The sequence below is a fragment of the Bos indicus x Bos taurus genome, chromosome 13 (assembly GCF_003369695.1).
Source record: "Bos indicus x Bos taurus breed Angus x Brahman F1 hybrid chromosome 13, Bos_hybrid_MaternalHap_v2.0, whole genome shotgun sequence".
NCBI lineage: Eukaryota > Metazoa > Chordata > Mammalia > Artiodactyla > Bovidae > Bos > Bos indicus x Bos taurus.
In genome coordinates, this window is record NC_040088.1 from 80,566,067 (window position 1) to 80,583,970 (window position 17,904).

General features: G+C 42.1%; 2 protein-coding genes across 2 annotated transcripts in view; both read left to right on the forward strand.

Moving 5' to 3' along the window:
* The first annotated feature begins 5,302 nt into the window (after positions 1 to 5,302).
* PAK5 (p21 (RAC1) activated kinase 5) overlaps positions 5,303 to 17,904 on the forward strand; it is a 426,783-nt gene continuing 414,181 nt past the window's right edge. The window contains exon 1 of the mRNA XM_027560315.1: positions 5,303 to 5,621. The gene's annotated coding sequence lies outside the window, so the exon portion shown is untranslated. The remainder of the gene's footprint in view (positions 5,622 to 17,904) is intronic.
* LOC113903730 (39S ribosomal protein L33, mitochondrial) lies at positions 12,754 to 13,254 on the forward strand. Its single transcript, XM_027560317.1, has one exon. The coding sequence runs from the start codon at positions 12,797 to 12,799 to the stop codon at positions 12,992 to 12,994; it is 198 nt and encodes a 65-aa protein (XP_027416118.1). The 5' UTR covers positions 12,754 to 12,796; the 3' UTR covers positions 12,995 to 13,254.

Below are 17,904 nucleotides of genomic sequence, written 5' to 3' on the forward strand. Positions count from 1 at the left end.
GTTTTAAATAGAAAAGCAAGGTATAATATACCAGGACATATTTCTCCTTTATACATTGTTGTTCAGTCACTAAGTCAAGTCCAACTCTTTGCAACCCCATGGACTGCAGCATGCCAGGCCTCCCTGTCCATAACCAACTACCGGAGTTTACTCAAACTCATGTCCATTGAGTCGGTGATGCCATCCAACCATCTCATTCTCTGTCATCCCCTTCTCCTCCTGCCCTCAATCTTCCCAGAATCAGGGTCTTTTCCAATGAGTTGGCTCTTTGTATCAGGTGGCCAAAGTACTAGAGCTTCAGCATCAGTCCTTCCAATGAACATTCAGGGTTGACTTCCTTTAAGATTGACTGGTTTGCTCTCCTAGCTATCCAAGTGACTATCAAAAGTCTTCTCCAGCACCACAGGTGGAAAGCGTCAACTGTTCGGGACTCAGCCTTCTTTATGGTGCAACTCTCTAATCCATACATGACCACTGGAAATACCATAGCTTTGACTATACATACTCTGTCAGCAAAATGATGTCTCTGCTTTTTAATATGCTGTTTAGGTTTGTCATAACTTTTCTTCCAAGGAGCAAGCGTCTTAATTTCATGACTGCAGTCACCATCTGCAGTGGTTTTGAAATCCAAGAGAATAAAGTCTGTCACTGTTTGCATTTTTTTCTCCATTTATTTGCCATATACACATATTTTTTTATTTAATTAATGTATTTTAGGTCGTGCTGGATTTTCTCTGCTCCAAGCGGGCTTTCTCTAGTTTCAGTACACAGGGGCTACCTTCATTGTGGTGTGCAAGCTTCTCAGTGTGGTGACTCCATTTGCTGTGAGCACAGGCCTAAGTGCACGGGTTTCAGTAGTTGCAGGACAGGGGCTCAATAGTTGTGGCTCCTGGGCTCTAGAGAGCTTGGGGTTAGTAGTTGCGGCATGTGGGCTTTAATTGCCCATGGCATGGGGAATCTTCCCAGGCCAGGAAGTGAACCCATGTCCCTTTCATTGGCAGGCAGATTCTAAACCACTGTACCACCAGCGAGCTTGCTATATATAGGAATATTGAGGGAGAAAAGGAATCATCCATTTACCATCAGTCAGTCAGTCAGTTCAGTCGCTCAGGCATGTCCGACTCTGTGACTCCAGGAATTACATCATGCCAGGCTTCCCTGTCCATCACCAACTCCTGGAGTTTACCCAAACTCATGTCCATCGAGTTGGTGACGCCATCCAGCCATCTCATCTTCTGTTGTCCCCTTCTCCTCCTGCCCTGAACCTTACCCAGCATCAGAGTCCTTTCCAATGAGTCAACTCTTCATATGAGGTGGCCAAAGTATTGGAGTTTCAGCTTCAGCATCAGTCCTTCCAATGAACACCCAGGACTGATCTCCTTTAGGATGGACTGGTTGGATCCCCTTGCAGTCCAAGGGACTCTCAAGAGTCTTCTCCAACACCACAGTTCAAAAGCATCAATTCTTCGGCGTTCAGCTTTCTTCACAGTCCAACTCTTACATCCATACATGACCACAGGAAAAACCATTGTCTTGACTAGATGGACCTTAGTTGGCAAAGTAATGTCTCTGCTTTTTAACATGTTATCTAGGTTTGTCATAGCTTTTCTTTCAAGGAGCAAGCGTCTTTTAACTTCATGGCTGCAGTCACCATCTGCAGTGATTTTGGAGCCCCCCCAAAATAATATCTGACACTGTTTCCACTGTTTCCCCATCTATTTGCCATGAAGTGATGGGACCAGATGCCATGATCTTAATTTTCTGAATGTTGAGCTTTAAGCCAATGTTTTCACTCTCCTCCTTCACTTACATCAAGAGGCTTTTTAGTTCCTCTTCACTTTCTGCCATAAGGGTAGTGTCATCTGCATATCTGAGGTTATTGATATTTCTCCCGGCAATCTTGATTCCAGCTTATAGCCTAGCATTTCTCATGATGTCCTCTGCATATAAGTTAAATAAGCAGGGTGACAATATACAGACATGATGTACTCCTTTTCCTATTTGGAACAAGTCTGTTGTTCCATGTCCAGCTCTAACTGCTGCTTCCTGACCTGCATATAGGTTTCTCAAGAGGCAGGTCAGGTGGTCTGATATTCCCATCTCTTTCAGAATTTTCCACAGTTGATTGTGATCCACATAGTCAAAGGCTTTGGCATAGTCAATAAAGCAGAAATACATCTTTTTTCTGGAACTCTATTGCTTTTTCGATGATCCAGAGGATGTTGGCAATTTGATCTCTGGTTCCTCTGCCTTTTCTAAAACCAGCTTGAACATCTGGAAATTCACAGTTCACGAATTGCTGAAGACTGGTTTGGAGAATTTTGAGCATTACTTTACTAGCATGTGAGATGAGTGCAATTATGCAGTAGTTTGAGCATTCTTTGGCATTGCCTTTCTTTGGGATTGGAATGAAAACTGACCTTTTCCAGTCCTGTGGCCACTGCAGAGTTTTCCAAATTTGCTGGCATATTGAGTGCAGCAGCACTTTCACAGCATCATCTTCCAGCATTTGAAATAGCTCAACAGGAATTCCATCACCTCCACTAGCTTTATTCATAGTGATGCTTTCTAAGGCCCACTTGACTTCACATTCCAGGATGTCTGGCTCTAGATGAGTGATCACAGCATCATGATTATCTGGGTCATGAAGATCTTTTTGTACAGTTCTTGTGTGTATTCTTGCCACCTCTTCTTAATATCTTCTGCTTCTGTTAGGTCCATATCATTTCTGTCCTTTATTGTGCCCATCTTTGCATGAAATGTTCCCTGGTATCTCTAATTTTCTTGAAGAGATCTCTAGTCTCTCCTGTTCTGTTGTTTTCCTCTATTTCTTTGCATTGATCGCTGAAGAAGGCTTTCTTATCTCTCCTTGCTATTCTTTGGAACTCTGCATTCAGATGCTTATATCTTTCCTTTTCTCCTTTGCTTTTCACTTCTCTTATTTTCACAGCAATTTGTAAGGCCTCCCCAGACAGCCATTTTGCTTTTTTGCATTTCTTTTCCATGGGGATGGTCTTGATCCCTGTCTCCTGTACAATGTCACGAACCTCAGACCATAGTTCATCAGGCACTCTGTCTATCAGATCTAGTCCCTTAAATCTATTTCTCACTTCCATTGTATAATCATAAGGGATTTGATTTAGGTCATACGTGAATGGTCTAGTGGTTTTCCCTACTTTCCTCAATTTAAGTCTGAATTTGGCAATAAGGAGTTCATGATCTGAGCCATAGTCAGCTCCTGGTCTTGTTTTGCTGACTGTATAAAGCTGCTCCATCTTTGACTGCAAAGAATATAATCAATCCGATTTTGGTGTTGACCATCTGGTAATGTCCATGTACAGAGTCTTCCCTTGTGTTGTTGGAAGAGGGTGTTTGCTGTGATCAGTGCGTTCTCTTGGCAAAACTCTATTAGCCTTTGCTTTGCTTCATCCTGTACTCCAAGGCCAAATTTGCCTGTTACTCCAGGTGTTTCTTGACTTCCTACTTTTGCATTCCAGTCCTGTATAATGAAAAGGACATCTTTTTTGGGTGTTGGTTCCAAAAGGTCTTGTAGGTCTTCATAAAACTGTTCAACTTCAGCTTCTTCAGCGTTACTGTTGGGGCATAGGCTTGGATTACCGTGATATTGAATGGTTTGCCTTGGAAATGAACAGAGATCATTATGTCATTTTTGAGATTGCATTCAAGTACTGGTTCCTGTTTTGATATGGCAGCTACTACATTGAGGGTACTGAGCAAATGGAAAACAAATAAATATTGTTAATGGAAAACAAGATAAATATTGTACCATTAATTAGAAAACTGTTAAGAGTTATTAAGTGTAACAGGGTACCAACACACATAAACCTTTATTTTTAATTTGATATCACATACTGTATCACTAATTCCTGAGGGTATTTTGGGGGCAGCTAAGGCAGATGTGTGTGACGTCTTCATTTCCAAGGTTGAAAATTCATGAATGCTTTAGTGAATCTCTCTCACTATAGCCTGGACAGCGAATTTAAAAAAAATTTTTTTTATTAGAGGATAATTGTTTTACAACATTGTGTTGGTTTCTGCCATAGAATAACATGAATCAGCTATAGGTACACACTTGGCCCCTCATGCTTGAACCTCCCTTCCACCTCCCACCCCACTCCCTAGGCTGTCACAGAGCAGGCGGTTGAGCTCCTTGTATTACAGCAACTTCCCACTAGCTATCTATTCTACATGTGGCAATGTATATGTTTCAGTGCTACTTTCTCAGTTTGTCCCACCCTCTCTTCCCTGCTCTGTCCACAGGCACTGAATATTTTTGACAATGCTGGAGCCTTCAGGGGTTGGGAAGGGAGTGGGCAACCCAGGGATTTAAGATGAACTACAAGATATCTTTGCAAGCTTCAACCCAAACGTCACTCATCTGAAAGCCCTGTCATCTTTTGGTACATAAACACCCTATTCTTATCATGGTCTGTCATTCTTCTTAACTGGCAAGCCTAGCCTTATCATTAGATGCCCAATAAATTGACATTTTGATGCCTAGTCTAAGTTTTTGTCCCAGATCAGGAAAGGTTGGGAACAGCCAAGGCAGGTGGTTCAGACTTGAGTAGAGGCTCATCCGGCAACGAGTGTGCTACCCAACTAGCAAAGAGAGCGTGAAAAGGTCAAGCTTTCCCTAAGACTCACATTCTAAGTCAGAAAGTAGCCAGTTTGTGTGGGTGCTCAGAGTCCAGTGGTACTGAGATTCCTTCCAGGGTTGGGCACAACATCCCGAGGGCATCTTCACCTGTTAGACGCCAAGCCGTCTGTAGGTCGCAGCGGCTTCTGTGGGAGCCAGAGAACGTTTCTAGGCTGGCTGCTTGCAGGAGAGCCACCCAAAGGTCACAGAAGAGGGATTCTCTAGATCTCGGCTGCTCGACGTGGTCGGAGAACCAGTGACATCAGCATTCCCTGGGGGCTTGTTCAGCTTGTAGATCTCAGACCCCAGTCTAGAGCAAGCGATTCCGAATTTGCATTTTAATTCCTAGGCACCTTGAAGTTGAAGCTGCAAGGTTCCAGGTGGTAGCACCAAGACTAGCGGAAGGACCTTTCTCTCGGCCCCGCCCTCTCGCCCTTTGCTCTGCCCTCAAGCTCAGTCCAGCTTTGGCCCTGCACAAAATTTCTGCACAGTGTGTATGAGGAGGGGGCGTGCAGGAGCTGCCCGTGGATGGCAGAGGGAAAGTGGGATCAGATCAGCGAGAAGGGCTTTCTCCAGCTCAGATCCCACAGCGTGAGACACTCCCCCCGCCCCCCGCAACTTCTCCACCCCCGCCCCCCGCCCCCCGCAGCTGCTACTGCCAGCCTCCCTCCGGCAGCCACGAAAACCCGGAGCAGCTGCGCGCGCTCCTGGAAAGTCCTCCCAGGGCGAAGCCGGGCAGCTGGGCATGCTCAGTAGCTGGGGGAGGCCTGGGTGGAGAGTGGGAAGCTGTGGCTCAGCCTCCGGCCCCTCCCGCCGGCCCCCGCCCCCTTTGCCCCTACCCAGCCCGTAGTAGTTGCCCGGCGTGCGCCCGGGGAGACCGGGAACATGGCGCTCCGAGCGATGTAGCCGCGGAGGAGGAGAGGGGGACTAGGCTCCGCCGCCGTACTGACAGCCAAGCCACCAGGTAGGCAGGCGCGCCCGGCGGGGCTGCCCGGGTGGGTACGGGCGCGGGGAGGGGCGCTTGCGGGGATGCTCACGGCGGGGACCCGGGCACCTGGCTTTGCCGGGAGAGGATGCGAAGCGGACATCTGTGACAGCGCGCGATTGTGCATCTGCTAGGAGATGCCAAAGGCTGGGGACCGACTGGCTGAAGGGGATGGATTCGGGAACCGCCCCCCCGCCCCCCACGCCCATTCACTGCCATCCAGCCTGGGCTCTCTGCGGGTCAAATAAAGGATAGTTCTTTTCTGCTGAGCAGGAGGGCATGGGGGAGATACCAGGATACCAGTCCTGGGAATGTGCTGGTCCCCCGGACCGCGGGCAAACCCAGCACCGGCTCTTTGTGTATACAGCCGCGCACGCCGGGGGTGCCGCGGTGCGTGCTTCTCTGAGGAGTGTTGGACATATTGCCAGGGAAGGATTCCCGTTTGGTTTTTGTCTCTTGACAGGTGTAGATTGGAGAATGAAATAGCTGAGGCTTTATGGGACTGTTTTCCTTTGTTACTTGCCTTGGTATGTGTGTGTGTGTGTGCGCGCGCGCGTGTGGTGGGTTGTAATGGAGAGAACTTCTGCTCGTGGGCACGGGTGTGGACAGAGCGTGGAAGAGAATCTCGGTTCCAAACTCTTGTCAAAATTGCCTACGATGTTAACCTTCTGGAGGATAAACTTGAAAAGTCCAGAGATTATCAGTGCCCAGTTTGAAGGAGAAGCATGTTGGCCTTTCTTGAACCTATGTGTGCATATCGGGAGCTTTAAACGTGGGATGCAAGGTAATTCCACGTTAGATGTCAATTAAGGGAATTTGAAGCATTGGGATGTTATCTATACTGGTCTTCTTCTTCTTCTTCTTCTTTTTTTAAGGCCAAATTAATAAAGAAAAAGAAAAGTTGGCACAAAGCCAGAGGACAATGTCATCTTTAATAGTCAATGACAGCTTTAGAAGGATAAATATACTTTCGGGGAAATCGGGAAACCCGTGTTCCAAAGGGTTCCCCCCCAAAATAGATATACGGTCTTAGGTAACTCTCAGAATCTCTCAGAGCATCCTTTTCCTTTCTAGGGTTTGGTGGCAGGTAAATAACTGTCTTAATTGAGTCCAGATGAACCACACCACTTTTTAGAAGTCCCTCCTACACTAGAATTCTATGAAATTGAAACTGCATAATAACAGCTTTGCACCTTACATTTGTATGTCTGATTTATTCAGACCTACAACTCACTGAGTTAAGGAGGAAAGGTAAATTTAGAATGTGCTTTTATTTTTCGATTTGTAAAGGATGGACATCTGTGACTATGAAGTTTAGACACACTTCCCTCCGTGCTTACAGTACTTATTTTTATCATCTCTTTAGGTGGTAAGAATGAGTCAGTATCACCAAAATGAAACGGGAGAAACTTGAGAAAAATGCATTTAATTAAATTAAAACCATAAATGTCCAATCTGGTGATAATGCCTTGACTTCAAATTCATATGTGCAAAGCAGAAGCACTGCTGATGGGAGCAGTAGAAAGTGAAGTTCACTGATAGCACTGGTTTTATATTTTTGTGCTTCTCTGTGAATGGGGAGAGTTGAATTGTACTAGATCCCTAAACTTGTTAATAAAGTGAGAGAGAACTGCAGATGTTGAAAACACTTTGTGCCTCTCCTCTGTCATTTTACTAAAATGTTGCAGGTGTGAGAGGCAAGTATTCTAGGATCTCATCTTGGTGGTGAGACAGTTGAGTTTGAGCTCTGACTCTTCCCTATTAAGCTTTGTGATCTTGAGCAAGCTATTTAACTTTCCCAAGCCTCAGTTTCCTCAGCTGTAAAACCAGCCTAGAGCTAAGACTTAACCTAAATTGGGTAGAAGTATGAGTTACTTATAAACCACAACCAGTGGTGGTGATCATTATCAGAGGAAGGAAAATGGATGTTTATTTAACATATGCTATATGCCCTGTATTAAGCTAAATAAGTTCAAATATGTGATCTCATTTAATCTTCCCGACTAGAGCCTGTCAGTCACGAAGAGTCAGATGCGACTTGGTGACTAAACAACAAACAAATGGCTTAAAATGTCAGAAATATATTCTTTTGCAGTTCTGGAGATTAGAAGTTCAAAATCAAGGTTTAGTCAAAGCCATTCTTCCTTGGAAGCCTCAAGAGGAGGATCCTTTCTGGCTTCTCCCAGTTCCTGATAGACCCAGGTATTCCTTGTTTTGGGACAGCATAACTAATTTCTACCTTCATCTTCACATTGTGAAGTTCCCCCCTTTATAAATAAGGACACCATTCATACTGGATTTAGGACCCATTCTAATTCAGTGTGACCTCAACTTAACTTTGATTACATCTCCAAAGATCCTGTTTTGTAATCAGGTCACGTTTTTAGGTGCTGGTTGGGCATGAATTTGGGGGGAATTCTATTCAGCCCTGTATACCCTATGATAGGTATTTAATGACAGTATTAGTATTATGTCAGTATCAGTAGGACATAAAGATAAAATAGTATGTTTTGTGAAAAGACTTTAAAGCTTATTTAATCCAGGCAATATATTTGAATTTTTATATACCCAAACATGATAGAGAAAAACAGTATTCAGAGGTACCTCATTTATACAAATGTCACTTGTCTAGAAACCAAGGTAATCTAGGGTTTCAATCTTAAACAGGTAACATAGCTGATATACCCTAGCCTAGATGGATTTGTTAATGTTTGCCTTCCTCCCTTTCTGCTTCCCCACTAACACAATGCAAACAGACAGCAGAAAACCATATTAAACAACAAAAATAACAGTCACAAAAATACACCAATCTTAACAACTTTCTAATCTTTCTTATCCTGGTAAATGGCACCACTGTCCAGGGAGTTGCCAGAAACTCAAAAATCATCTCTAATGCCTCTGTTCCCTTTGTCCTCCAAACCAAAAACTATCACCAATTTTGTGCAAGTTCTGTCTTCTATATCTATGTATAAACTCTTGATAAGTTCTTATTTCCATCCAAGTTGTTACTGTCTTTTGTTTGGTCCACTAGTAGGGCTTCCTACCAGCTCCCGGTTCCCAGCTTGGGCCGCCCATTCTTCATCCAGAACAGGTAGAATCAAGTCAGTCCCCTGCAGAAGATTCATTATGTACCTGGGACAGTTTCCAGAGATTCTTTCTGGTCTCCTCCTGGGCACCTCTTCCTCTTACCACTGTCATACCAATCTGTTTCTTGAGCATGCCCCATGCGTTGCCAGTTCAAGCTGTACTCAATTGTGTCTCCTTGATCTCTTTTCCTCATGAACCCAAATCTCTCATCACCTTTCTATTCTTCTATGGCACTGAAAATTTGCAGTTTCCTATTTATTTGTTTGGCTATTCATTTAATTTCTGTAAACTCTGTGATGACCATTTGTTTTGTGTCTTTCATGCAGAAGATGCTTAATAAATGGTCAATGAGTGAAGGAATGAGTAGCATTCCTCCTAGCATTGTTCTGTGCCAACTTAAAGATATGATATTTTAGAAACTATTTTCTTTACTACCTATATAAAAAGAGCAATTTAGAACTCATTCTGACTTTGAGAGGAGTACTCTTGGCTTTAGTAAATGCATCTTTGAAGAACTGATTTCAAGTGAGCAGTTAAGAATGAAGTCAAAATATTTTTTTGACAACTGAGACTTTTGAAAAAATTTCAGTCAACAAATATTCAAATATTTCAACAGAATATTTGTTGGACATTAACATTTTCCATGCTTGGCCCTAGGAATATAGTGGTGAACTAGACTTTTAGCCTTCTAGAGATTAACAATAAATAATCCTAATAGGTAATGATAATATTATTTATTGAGCTTTTGTTATGTGCTAGGTTCCCTTCCTAGGGGCTTCCCTGCTGGCTCAGCTAGTAAAGAATCTTCCTGGAATGCAGGAGACCTGGGTTCGATTCCTCAGTTTGGAAGACCCCCTGGAGGAGGAAATGGCAACCCACACCAGTATTCTTGCCTGGGAAATCCCATGGGTAGAGGAGTCTGGCAGGCTACTGTCCATGGGGTCGCAAAGAGTTGGACACGACTGCGTGACTAACACTTTCCCTTTTCAAGTTCTCTTCCTTCCTAACTCTTATTTTTACAGATGGTTCTCCAGTCTTTCCCAATAATACAAAATCCAGATTAGATGCACGACAAATACTTGATGAATTAATAATTAGATACTATTATCCTGATCTTTCAAAATAAGGAACTTAGGTTTATCTGAGGAAAACAGAATCTGCTCATATACGGAAATGCATGCAATTGCTTTCTGAAAATATCTAGGTTTGGACCCTGTTCTACTTTAAAAATTATCCTACCTATTGTCTCTGGGGTTAAAATAAGAGACAAATTGCTGTCTACGTGAGGATAGGTTCCTGGTGTATTTCTTTGTCTTCCACAATTGTCAAAATTCTTAATCACCAGCTGGATTGTTTTGTCTATCCTGTTTAATCCAAGTGAGAAGTGACTTAATATCTTTCATTTAGAGGACTTTTTGGTAGTTTTGAATAGCGAGACTGAGGACCCAAGGGAAATGGAGGTGGCCCAATACAGGAACACGGGTTATATTTTGCATTTCTGGTTTGGCCTCAATTTTATGTCATTTTAGTAGTTGCAAAAAGGTAATTTTTAAAAATAAATGAAAGTATCATTTAATGCATATGCTTAAGTATTACTTTTTATCTAAGCAAGAAAAAAGTCAGACATTGTATCTTAATTTTGTTTAAAAGTGATGGATACACAGTTACTCAACTAAAACCTAAGAAACCAATAAGAGGGTTCAGTAAAGTGGTTGGTTTATAATATACATGTTCAGAAATCAAGGATTACCTCAAGTGCTAATATTTACCAACAAAAAATAATACAATAGAAAATGATTCTGTTTATGAATCCATACAAATATATATTATCTAAGAAAATTGGAAATGTACATAAAACACTAATACTTGGAGAAAAAAGTATCTAAGGACTTACGTAGGAAAGCTATAAAATTTTACTTAGACACATAAAATCAAAAACAAATGAAAACTTGCCTTAGTATTAGAAAGATAGATATTTGATATGGTTATTTTTCCATGATCAATTATATAGTTTTATTGTATTGAGATTTGGAAAAACTTGTCAAAATGATTCTAATATTCACTTGGAAGAATAACTGTATGACAATAGTCAAGAAAAATTTGCAGAGGAATTTATATGGGAGTTGGGGTGGGTTGCCCTTCCAGAAACAAAAATAAATACAGTCATTGAACTACAATCATTATAGCAGAGTAGTACTGGTGTAAAAATCAATAGTTAGCTCAATGGAATAGAATAGATTGCAAAGAGACTCAGGTAGTTTTTGGAAACAGAACTGCGATGGAGAAAGCATTTTGAAACAGGAATATTTGACCAAAGAATCAAGCAAATTGGCTTAGTATACAGAAAACATTCAACTAAGAACCTCTGTTTACATGACTCACTAGACTAAATTCCAAATTGGAAAGTTCATTTGCCAGATGAGAAAGTCAGAAGAAAATATTTAATAATTTTAGGGGAATGAGTTTTTAATATAAAATTAATGGAAAGAATCACAAAGCAAAATATAGATTTGAATATATTTTAAACATTTGCATGCAAAAAATACAGTGTAAATCAAAAAGTAATTATGGAGAAAAACATGGACACCAAGCATAACAGAACAGTTAATGTAATAATCACATTGAGGAACTCATAGATATCAGTAAGTAGAAAATAACATGCCAACAGAATTGTCCACATACCTGAATAATTCAAAAGGAAGAAAAAGGCTAACATACATATTTAATATTCTTACTATTAATCACAGAAATGGAAATTAAAACAAAAGTTATATGCTATGTTTCATGGATTAAACCAGCAAAATGTATGTATGTTTATGTAGATACAAAAATACTCAGTGCTGGCAAGGATGCAGAGAGAAGGACATTTGCTTTACTACTGGCGGAAGAATTATACAATAGTGTTTGCTAAAGAAGTAGATGCAGACAAAAACTTACATTGAGGATTGTGATAATAGTCTGAAATAATAAAAAAAATGAAAACAATGTATATGAAAATTGGAGGTGGGTTAAAGCTATTTTAAAGTTTCCCTTCATGTTGAAGAAAGAAACAACAGCCTCCAAGTGGCAGGATTTCACTGTTTTATAAAAAGTGCCCCCAAATGTGGGAGACAGCCTAGGGTACCCTACTTTGGAGGTTTAAATTGATATTTTAAACCATGTTAAGACAATAAAAGCCAGAAAGTGGTCAACTGTCTCATCACTGCATTAAAAGTAAAGCTCTCTTAATTCTTCCCACCATGCCAAAATAAACAAATAAATAAATAAACCTCAGAAAAACAAGAGGAATAAAATCTAGTAAGAATAAATTTAGTCATGTGAAAACCAAAATAAAGTCCCCCAAAGGATAGACTATGACACGTATTAAAAGGAGTCATTTCAAAGATATGTAATAACAAGGAACAGCTTTCACAACAGTTTTAACTAGAAATAACCAAATGCACTGCTGTATTACAATGATATGTATTTCAGGAATATCACATATAGATGTATGAAAACTGGAACAAAAACAAAATTAGGCAGTGTTTGGACAGTAAAAATATGTATGGCTTATATTTTTCATACCTCCCTGAATTTTTCAAAATAGAAGAACTGTACAAAAAGGATCTTCACGACCAAGATAATCACAGTGGTGTGCTCACTCACCTAGAGCCAGATCTCCTGGAATGTGAAGTCAAGTGGGCCTTAGAAATCATCACTACGAACAAAGCTAGTGGAGGTGATGGAATTCCAGTTAAGCTATTTCAAATGCTGGAAGATGATGCTGTGAAAGTGCTGCACTCAATATGCCAGTACATTTGGAAAACTCAGCAGTGACCACAGGACTGGAAAAGGTCAGTTTTCATTCCAATCCCAAAGAAAGGCAATGCCAAAGAATGCTCAAACTACCACACATTTGCACTCATCTCACACACTAGTAAAGTAATGCTCAAAATTCTCCAAGCCAGGCTTCAGCAATTCATGAACTGTGAACTTCCAGATGTTCAAGCTGGTTTTAGAAAAGGCAGAGGAGTTGTTTGTTGCTGGACCTTCGGGCCTGTTACCGAGTCTTCAGGGGTACTGTCGCCATGTTCCTGTCGGCGGTTACGTTTGCCAAGAGCAAGTCAAAAACAATTCTGGTGAAAATGGTGAGCCAAGCTGGAACAGGTTTTTCCTTCAACACTAAGAGAAGCCGACTATGGGAGAAACTGACTCTACTGCATTACGATCCAGTAGTGAAAAAAAAAGTCCTCTTTGTGGAACAGAAAAAAATACGCTCCCTCTAAACAATGGATTGAAAATGAATTTGATTTATAAATGAGAAGATCTAGGGTGGGATACTGATTCAGAAATCTGCAGCGTGTAATAAAAGAAGAGGAAATGGCATGGAATCACTGCCTCCTGTGATTTGAAGGCCATTGTGAAGGAAAACAATGCAGTGAAAACAAGTTCTTCATATTAGGACATATACCATTGCATCACATTTATTTATCTTTCTGGATATTTTTATAGCCCTTAATAAAATATATTAAAATAAAAAAAAAAAGAAAAGAAAAGGCAGAGGAACCAGAGATCAAATTGCCAACATCCACTGGATCATGGAGAAAGGAAGAGAGTTCCAGAAAAACATCTATTTCTGCTCTATTGACTATGCCAAAGCCTTTGACTGCATGGATCACAAGAAACCGTGGAAAATTCTGAAAGAGGTGGGAATACCAGACCACCTGACCTGCCTCTTGAGAAACCTATATGCAGGTCAGGAAGCAACAGTTAGAACTGGACATGGAACAACAGACTGGTTCCAAATCGGGAAAGGAGTACATCAAGGCTGTATATTGTCATGCTGTTTATTTAACTTATATGCAGAGTACATAATAAGAAACGCTGGGCTGGAAGAAGCACAAGCTGGAATCAAGATTGCCGGGAGAAATATCACTAACCTCAGATATGCAGATGACACCACCCTTATGGCAGAAAGTGAAAAGGAACTAAAAAGCCTCTTGATGAAAGTGAAAGAGGAGAGTGAAAAAGTTGGCTTAAAGCTCAACATTCAGAAAACTAAGATCATGGCATCTGGTCCCGTTACTTCATGGGAAATATAGGAAAACAGTGGAAACAGTGTCAGACTTTATTTTTCTGGGCTCCAAAATAATTTCAGATGGTGACTGCAGCCATGCAATTAAAAGAAGGAAAGTTATGACCTTGGAAGGAAAGTTATGACCAACCTAGATAGCATATTGAAAAGCAGAGACATTACTTTGTCAACAAAGGTCCATCTAGTCAAGGTTATTGTTTTTCCAGTGGTTATGTATGGATGTGAGAGTTGGACTGTGAAGAAAGCTGAGTGCCAAAGAATTGATGCTTTTGAACTGTGGTGTTGGAGAAGACTCTTGAGAATCCCTTGGACTGCAAGGAGGTCCTACCAGTCCATTCTGAAGGAGATCAGTCCTGGGTGTTCTTTGGAAGGAATGATGCTAAAGCTGAAACTCCAATACTTTGGCCACCTCATGCGAAGAGTTGACTCATTGAAAAAGACTCTGATGCTGGGAGGGATTGGGGGCAGGAAGAGAAGGGGACGACAGAGGATGAGATGGCTGGATGGACATGAGTCCACTGACTCGATGGACATGAGTTTGGGTGAAGTCCGGGAGTTGGTGATGGACAGGGAGTCCTGTCGTGCTGCAATTCATGGGGTCACAAAGAGTCAGACACGACTGAGCAATTGAACTGAACTGAATGTTGTTTTATGAGTTAGAAAAAAAAAATCACTGTTTTACAGATATGGTGATGATACATATTTAGGTTATAATGACTCAGTATGTGACACTCATGGTTAACTCTTGTGTCAGGGGCTCTGCCAAGTATATTGGCAATGACTCTTAGTTCGCATGCAAATGAAAGAAACTCTAGTAAAGAAAGAATTTACTATAAGGCTCTCAGATAACTAAAAGAATTGCCAGGAATGGGAGTGTCCCCTCAAAACAACCACCACCACCTCCAAAAAACAGGCTTGCAAACAAACCAGAACCTAGCCAGCTTTAGAGTCTAGATATCATGGACTAGAGAAACAGGCCCATGCACAAGGAGTTTGCCCGGGCTGGGCCCCAGGCCAGTGTTTTTTGTGCTTAGGGCTTGGCCCCACTCCCCAGGCTGCAATTCACTTGCCATCACGGGGTTGGGGGGGAGCGGTTAGGCACCTTGACTGGCAGTCCCATGGTCTTCTTTCTGCTGATAGAACTAAAAAAGATGGGATGGAAGGTCAATGACCCATATCAAACCAAACAGGAAGAATAAAAATGCCCATTAGCCCAGGACTTGGAGGCCAACAGGGTTGAATTGCAGGCCTCCACACCTCCCCTGCAGAGGGCACAGCTGCTGAGATGGAGATTCACAAGGAGCCCAAGGTTTGTGGTGCTGTGTGCATGGTGGTGCCCCACATAAGAGACGCAGTTTTCTCCTGGAGTCAGCAGGACATGTCCTGAAGAAGCTGGCTTTTCAGATTTGATCTTCATGTATGGGTAGGTTTTTGTTTTTGTAAAATATTTATTTATTTAGCTGCTCAGGGTCTCAGTTGTGGCAGGCAGGATCTTTAGTTGTGGCCTGGGAACTCTTAGTTGCAGAATGTGGGGTCTAGTTCCCTGACCAGGGATCGAACCTAGGCTTCCTGCACTGGGAGCTGAGTCTTAGCCACTGGACCACCAGGGAAATCCCTGCACAGGTATTTTGAAAGAAAGATACTATTCTCAAGTGAAACCAGAGCCAGTGAAAGGATGCTCTGAAGAAAACAGTTTAGCAGAAACAAGAAATATAGTTTGGAAATAGATGGAGCACCAGCATGAGTCTAGGCTTCTTTTTATCTTGAATTATCTTAACTCTGAGCAAGTCTTTTAGTCATGTTTGAGTTTCAGTCAGTCAGTTCAGTCATTCAGTCGTGTCTGACTCTTTGCAATCCCATGGACTGCAGCACGCCAGGCCTCCCTGTCCATCACCAACTCCCGGAGCTTGCTCAAACCATGTCCTTTGAGTCAGTGATCCCATTCAACCATCCTCTGTCATCCCCTCCTGCTCCCACCTTCAATCTTTCCCAGAATCAGGGTCTTTTCAAATGAGTCAGTTCTTCTTATCTATTTGTTTATTTGTTTAATATTTGAATTTAGTCGACTATGAATGATGGGTCTGAGCTCAAATAACTTTTGGTGCGTGCGTGTGTGCTAAGTCACTTCAGTTGTGTCCAACTATTTGTGACCCTGTGGACTGTTGCCTGCCAGGCTCCTGGGTTCATGGGGATTCTCCAGGCAAGAATACTGGAGTGGGTTGCCATGCCCTCCTCCAGGGGATCTTCCCGACCCAAGGATCAAACCTGCGTCTCCTGTGTCTCCTGCATTGCAGGCAAATTCTTTACTGCTGAGCCACCAGAGAGCCCCCTAACTTTTGGTGAAAGAAAGTGAAAGTGAAGTCGCTCAGTCGTGTGTCCAACTCTTTGCAATCCCATGGACTGTAGCCTACTAGGCTCCGTCCATGGGATTTTTCAACCAAGAGTACCAGAGTAGGGTGCCATTTCCTTCTCCAGGGGATCTTCCTGACCCAAGGATTGAACCTAGGCCTCCCAAATTGTAGGCAGATGCTTTACCCTCTGAGCCACCAGGGAAGCAACTTTTGGTATGTAACACTAAAAAATCACCCATAAATCAATCTGTATTCTTCTTGCAGTTCTCATCATACTTAGGACATGGCTGTGGTTGTCCAGGTAATTTAATGCCCAGGTTTATGTTGCCTTTATAGCTTTTTATAACCTTTTCCCTGAGGAGAGGACACTTGCAAATGGGATGCAAAAAAAGAAAAAGATAATTATTCTTTAATTGCACTAAAAACAGGAAATCTTAAATTACCAAGGGATCCCCTGGATACTGTATAGTAAAGAGTTTACCTGCTGTGTTCTCCCACCTCTTGGCACCTGTGCAGCCAAGCCCCCTGCACTCAGAGCCCACCTTGGCCCCCACTGGACCCTGCTTTGCATTCCTGGGGCCTCAGACTTCCCCTCTTAGGAGGCTCTGGGGCCCAAGACAGGCCAAGGAAGGATTGTTTATTAGTGAGAGGTGGGATGGAGCTCGTAGTCCACTTATAGAACCTGAAGCCTGGGGCAGAAGGATCAAGGCAATGGGACAAGAGACTGGGACCCTCTACTTAGCCGCGTTCTGGGATCCCAGGCTTCTGAGTTGAAGCCTGAGTTTCTACATTGTTTTGAAGGCATATTTGTCTGACTAGGCTTATAGAACCTACTTAGCAATTTTTAGCTTGGTTTATCATATTTAAAGCCTAGTGTGCTGCAGTCCATGGGGTCTCAGAGAGTTGCACATGACTAGGTGACTGAGCAACAACAACATCATATTTGAATATTTAGCTGTATAGTCACTGAGACTCCTGGTGCTGTTGTCCTCTCCAGTGTCAGGATTGCACCTGCTCAGGTGACTGTTTTAGAAAGGCTGCACTGAGCTATGCACACATATACACATACGCACAACTTGCTGCTCATGCAGTAGCAATGTAGATTATAAGAAAAGTGGCTTGCACTCCTGTGGTTGTACTTAACATGTTGAAGGAGATATGTTAAACCCTCATCCCAGTATTTTACCTGTGAATCTTAATCATCATGAAAGCTCTATAAAGTAGGTTACTCAAGGCAGTCATGCAGAGGAGTCAAACCCCTTCCTCATCTGGGCCCAGTGTCCACATAGACTGTTGCATACAGCAAGCAACTCAGTAGATTAAAAGTTTTGTTTGGCATCCTTGAACCTTCAGTAATTCAAGAATCACTGCATTAATCAACCCACTTTGACTCTTGAATCCTCTGATTCTGCATTGTGGTTCATGCAGATTTGTCAGGAAAAGGGCAAGGAATGCTATTCATTGCCTTGCTGTCTTCAGTATTATGATTAAGGGAATGATCAAAACCAGGAATCAATTTAGTTGTGTGTATTAAAAAAACAAATTTTAACTGTTTTAATTTACAGTTTAAAACAGATGTCAGCTCTGGGATTCTTTCAGTCTTGAAGGAAGTTACCATTTGTGTCCTTGATGATGAAGGTGAATGGGCAGAGTCCCTTTGTCTTTCCTGTAGAGCACAGTTGATATCCCTAAGCCTCTGTTGCATCCCCATCCAACTGGACTGAGATGGCTTTTCCCAACATTATTGGTT